Genomic DNA, 6,000 nt, shown 5'->3' on the forward strand with positions numbered 1-6,000 from the left:
AGATGAATGTATAAGCCAGGAAAATGTGTTCAAACTCAATACACGTACATAAAGGTTTCAGATATGATCAAATTTAGGTTATACAAAGGACCGGAGTTAAGGTAAAGTCCTGATATGACACACACACACACACACACACACACACACACACACACACACACACACACACACACACACGGGAATTCAAATAATTTCATAGTTCTATCGTTACTCTAAGAGGAGTCATTTAGGAGGAGGTAAGATTTACATGATCAAACTGCACAAAATAACACTTATTGATTATTATATCCTCAAATGAACACCAAATGCTATATATGAATGTTTTTATTTTTTTCTTTAAAAGGGTACTAAACTGTACCATCAAGCGTACCCGCTTTTGCATCATTAGTATGTCTGTTTTACCCAGAAAGATGTAAAATGTACCTTTAAAGCTTTACTTCAATCTTTTTAAAGGTGCAATATACACAGTTCCATTTAAAGATACACATTAAAGGTACAATAGGTAACAGTGCCACACTAGCAACAAGAAAAAGTACAGTCTAGTAGCCTTTTTTCTGAGGTTTTAACCAGTTTTAACCAGACTCTTTCCTGTGTTTTATATAAATCATAACATAACCCTTGCGTAATAATGATAAACATTTGACGTGAATTATGCGAGGAATACGCGATCCTGAGTAATATGTGAGGAGCATTTCAACATGCCATGCTCTGAAATGGCACACGTGAACTCCAGTACGGCCGTGTGAAAAAAATGAACCCATGAAAATAAATGAATTATTGGGGGAGGGGGAATCACGTAGAAAAACGATGTAAATGTGCGAAACGTAACTTAAACCACATGTGTAGATTTTCGTTGTGAATCATGTGATTATTCACCTGTGAAGTGAAATAATCACAATATACTTTATTCAACTAAAGTAACAGAAAACAAATATACACACGTGCAGCAAGTGACGTAAACTATACTGAAGTCTTTAAACCTATTCGCCTTACTCTTAATATTCATGCCAAAATTATTAAAAGAGCCGTTAGCGCTCAAGAAAGATTTCGAGTTTGTTTTTTGTTTTTTGTTTTTTTTTTCCAAGTCAGGTTGTGAAACTTCTGACAACAACTTGTGGGTTACGAGAGCGTGTAATAAAGCACCGGATGAAGGTAATGACACATCATCGTCCTCTATAGCACATCTTTAGGACTGATCTACTTTTAGCTTTTCTTTTTTTTTTTTTTTTTGATGAAATATCAGTTTTTGATCTGATTTAAAGACTTGTCAATCATACTTGACTCTCTTTCCAAAGTCTGCATCACTTGTGTTAAATCAAGTGATGAATCCAATATAGTTTCCTTTTTTTAATGAATAAAGTTTTATAGATTATAATTGGGATGAACTTCCTGTAAAGACTAACTAGCTACACAAAAAGTGGAAAAAAAAAAATCAATTAACATCCACAAAACACAAACGTTATGAAGCCCAAATTGCTTTTGTTTTTATTATTGCATATCATATAATTGTATGAAATGAAAAATAAGCACATATGAACATCACTTATGGTTAGTGAGTGAAATAATTTTGCACAGCAAAATATATATATATTTATATATATATGAGAGATTTTTTTAATTAACATACTTAAAAAATTTAATTGATGAATGGTATATTCCCATTTTATACAAGCAGGGTGTCAATCCCTGACTATAAAACAATGTCCAGACATTATTGATTATTATATTATTGCCTCGTAAATAATGAATTTACAACAACAAAAAAAACACAAACAAACAAAAAAAGCCCTGCTCAACAATGTAACTAACACAAGATTGTAAGATCATAAACTCTCCAGCGATGCCACGAGATGTCCTTTTTTTAATTGCTGATTTTTATTTTTTTTTTAATTAGCGTTCTAGATAGATTCCATTGTGTGATATGCTGCGTGATTAGCTACAGGCTACATTTTAGTGCAACTCAGTCCAAAATTTTTTTTCTCTTAAATTCACCATTCCTCGCACTGACTAAACTTAATACTTTGGTTTCAAAATGCAGTTCAGTGGGAGGATTTAGAGAGGGGCTACATTGGTCAAACTGCTTTTTTCATGGCAAGCACATGCTGAAATAATAATAATAATAATAATAATAATAATAATAATAAAAGCTTCTGCATCATAACAATCCTGCTGTATAATACACACTGTGTGAGTCCTTCCAGTTCACTTTAACACTATGATAAGGAAAGAGTTTAGTGCATAGGGCAATGAACCTTGCGTCTAACGCCAACCTTTTTTATGGCCTCCATCCATCCATCAAGTCATAACCAACCTTCAGGCACACACATGACAGCACTATGCTTAGATTGCGCACCCTGCGGTTTATTACACATGTAAGATGTAAAAAAAAAAAAAAAAAAGCAGTCCGTTAAACAATCCTAACAGTTTTAGGCCCCAGTTTTAGACTCCATCTTTTTTTTTTTCTTTTTTTTTTTTTTTTTTTTTTTTTTTTTTTTTTGCAAGGAAGAGGTCCTTGTCCCTGAAACATCGCTTCCGCTCGGCCAGCTCTCAACAGGAATGGGTTCAGTGCATGGGCTGCGTGTGGATGGCCGCTCAGGTCAATGCGGGAGGAGGGATGGTGCGAGGCGAGGATGTCCTTTCACTTTTTTGCACAATATTCCAAAAAAGTGACTTGGCAACAAACGAAGGAAGAGTATGAAGAATGCCATGCTGGAGTTATCCAAGTAAAAAAAAAGAGTTCAGTTCTCAAGCAAAAAAAGGGAAAAAAAAAACGAACCATACATGTCCAGCATGCAGGCAATAAAAATAATAATAATAATAATAATAATAACAATAACAATAACACAGTCTCTCTTTTTTTTATTTGTATTTTTTTATGCAAAGTCTATAGCTTCTTTCTTATGAGCCTTGTCATTAAACACACACATACATACACACACACACACAAAAGGCAGACAGGACAGGACATATGAGATGATAATGAAGGCGGAGGGAAGGTGGCTTTCGTCTCTGGTCCTCCACAAAAAAAAAGAATAATAAAAATAATGCACAAAGTTTGTACTGAAGGTAAAGATGTCTTAAGCAAGCATTTTTTTTTCTTGTTTTAAAAAAGGACTGATGGACATCAGGATGCATGCAGAGTATCAAAACAGTAGACATGGCAGCCTGTTTGTGGGGGAAAAAACCACCTCGAGTTGGGTGAAAAATGTGCGCACGATGCACATAGGCATGTTTCAGGAAAAAAAAAGAAGCTCAAAAATAATATTTGCGGGGAAAAAGTTCGGTCTATAAAAGCAGGACGCTGCAAAAGGGGGAAGCTGAATAAGGACACACTGACTGGGTTTTAAAAGAATTTTAAAGTTGCAAAATCCGAATAAAAAATAATAATAAAAAAATCTACACGGGACAAAACTTCGCTCGCGCTATTTTCTGCCTGCTTTTTTTTCTCTCTCTTTTTTTTTTTTTTTTCTTTTTTTGTAATAATGGTGTGCGCAACTCACATGAAAAACTCCGGCGACGACGGGTTGTTGTCGCTGCTCGAGCCGTTCTCGCGGAAGCCGCTGCTCACGAGCTTCTCGTACTTCTCCTTGTACGCGTCGCGCTCGCGCATCAGGCGCGCGATCTCCTGCTTGAGGTGCTCGACCTGCTGCAGCAGCTGCGTCTTCTCGCCCTCGAGCACGTGCCGCTGCTGCACGCGCTTGAAGCGGCACGACTGCGCGTAGCCGCGGTTCTTCAGCGTCCGCCGCTTCTGCTTCAGGCGGATCACCTCCTCCTTGCTGACGCCGCGCAGCTGCCGGTTCAGCTCGCGCACCGACATGGTGACGAGCTGCTCGTCCGTGAAGCGCTCATCCACGTGGCCGTGCCCGTGCCCGTGCGCGTGTGCGTGTCCGTGTTGCTGCTGCTGTTGCTGCTGCTGCTGCTGTTGGTGGTGGTGATGATGATGGTTATGGCTGTGGTTGCTCGCGGCGCCGGATGGATGCGCGCTGCTGCCGTGATGGTGATGGTGGTGGTGGTGATGAGGAGCCGACGCGGCGGCGATCACGGCTGACACCACGGCCGCGGCCGGCCCGACTTCTTCTGCGGCGGGGAACTGCTGCGCCCGCGCGTAGCCGTCGAAGGCGTGCAGCTGGTGCGCGCTGCTGATCAGCGCCTCCATGGCGTCATCCGTGCCGAACCCCAGCGCCTCCGCGTTTAACGGCGCCTGCTGCTGCTGCTGCTGTTGATGCTGCTGATGTTGTTGCTGCTGCTGCTGCTGTTGTTGTTGATGTTGCGCGTAGCCACCCATCCAGTAAAAGTCCTCCAAGTGCGCTTTGGGCTCGCCCCCTGAACCGGGACTAGGCGCCGAGAAGCTCGGAGAGGGCGGCACCGAGCTGCACGGTGTGCTCATCGGCGTAGAAGACAGGGAGCCTCCGGCGAGCAGGCGCCCACACTGGGTCAAACCGACGCGCTCGGTCTCCGCAGGCTCCTTCTTCACCTCGAACTTCATCAGGTCGAAATCGTTGACGTACTCCATGGCGAGAGGGCTGGTGGGCAGCTCGGTGGAGCTCAGCGCCAGCTCGGACGCCATGCGCTTCCCGGTGACGCTCCTCCACAGGGGCTGAAGAGCGGCTGTCAGCGCGGTGTGGGCCGGGAGAGAGTGAGCCAGCTTGATGTCTTTTTTTTTTCCCTCCTTCTTCAATTAAAAACAAAGATTGCAAAAGAAGTCCTTTTCTTTTCTTGTCTTTTCTTTCCCCAGCCTTTCAACTCCAACCTTTACACACACTGTCCCGCAGACGCATCCAAGATCCCAGCTGCAGCTCTTCAGGCTTTCTCTCTTTCTCTCTCTCTTTTTGCGTTTGGGACATGGAAGACTTTTTTGTGCGCTCTCGTCCTGAATCACATCGTGCAGACCGCAGCAAGAGCAACTGAGAGAAGTTTGAAAAAAAAAGAGAAAAGAAGGAAATGCACTTGCGGACAGCGTCGACTCGGACGTGAGGAACGTGTGGGAGTTATTTTGAAAAGCCAACACAACGGCAGATGAGTTTAAAAGCATTGCGGAGTTTTATAGGCGCTCTGACGTCACGGGCCAAACGCGGAATTGACTAGGAGAGACAGCCAATAGGATGCTTCCTACCACCTCTTATTAGCATATCAGAATAGGAGCCAAAACTTTTTTTTTTTTTTTTTTTCTCAGCTGACTGTCAGCTGGACTTCTTAACTCTTTACTCTTAACTCTTTCACGCCACATTTTCAATGCTTTGTATATGCACCTTTTTTTCTTCTTCTTATTTTTTTCACGTGAGCATTTTACTATCAGTTAACTTGCTGCTTATAACAGCAACATTATGCATTTTTTTAACTTTTTTTTTTTCTTTTTTTGACATCTGGTACATGATGGACATGAATCATGTCCCAACATGCACAACGACACAACTGAAATACTTTGCACATTGAATTATGGGAAATATCCTGCTCTTGCTTTAAGCCATCCTTCACTCTATTTGGTTTATGGGAGAAATCTAGTTAAAATCTATAGTTTCTGGAAAAAAAATTATTTAAAAAAAAATGAGAGAGAGAGAGAGAGAGAGAGAGAGAAGGTAACAATAGTGACATTTCTGACGAAGCACTGAAGGGGCTTGTGCTCTTGTACAACTCAACAGCGCCTCCTGTTGGACACAGACTATAGAAGAATGGGGGGGTCATCATTACTATACTGCATTATTCACTGAAGACGCACCAAAGCCAGTTTAAACTTAGACAACTAGTCCAATTTCTTATTATTTTTTTTAAAATAAAACAATAATCATTAATTAGTTTACTCAGTGATCAGCACTCTGTAATGAACAATGTGTTAAATTATGGCAGGAAATTTTGTGAAGGTTCTCAGAGATTCAAGACTTTCAAGTTTTCTCAAGACTCAGAGCATGATAAATTCAGATTATTTTAACTTTATTTATTTATTTATTTACTGAAAATAATTGCATGCTATACTCAAAGTCCAGAACTGCACTAGGAAATAAA

At 41.0% G+C, this 6,000-nt stretch overlaps 1 protein-coding gene across 2 annotated transcripts in view; it reads right to left on the reverse strand.

The window, feature by feature from the left end:
• The window catches only part of mafa (v-maf avian musculoaponeurotic fibrosarcoma oncogene homolog a (paralog a)), a 130,170-nt gene extending 125,146 nt beyond the window's left edge, over positions 1 to 5,024 (reverse strand). The window contains exons 1-2 of one of the 2 annotated variants that reach the window (XM_053234820.1): positions 3,501 to 5,024; positions 341 to 2,709 (exon numbers count right to left, since the gene is read on the reverse strand). In XM_053234820.1, coding sequence (XP_053090795.1) covers positions 2,598 to 2,709; positions 3,501 to 4,567 — 1,179 coding nt within the window. In that variant the 5' untranslated portion in view covers positions 4,568 to 5,024 and the 3' untranslated portion in view covers positions 341 to 2,597. Of the gene's footprint in view, positions 1 to 340; positions 2,710 to 3,500 lie in introns of those variants that run through there. The other variant, XM_026914399.3, reaches the window with a different exon arrangement.
• Positions 5,025 to 6,000: the final 976 nt, after the last annotated feature.

This window comes from Pangasianodon hypophthalmus, chromosome 6 (genome assembly GCF_027358585.1).
Source record: "Pangasianodon hypophthalmus isolate fPanHyp1 chromosome 6, fPanHyp1.pri, whole genome shotgun sequence".
Taxonomy (NCBI): Eukaryota; Metazoa; Chordata; class Actinopteri; order Siluriformes; family Pangasiidae; genus Pangasianodon; species Pangasianodon hypophthalmus.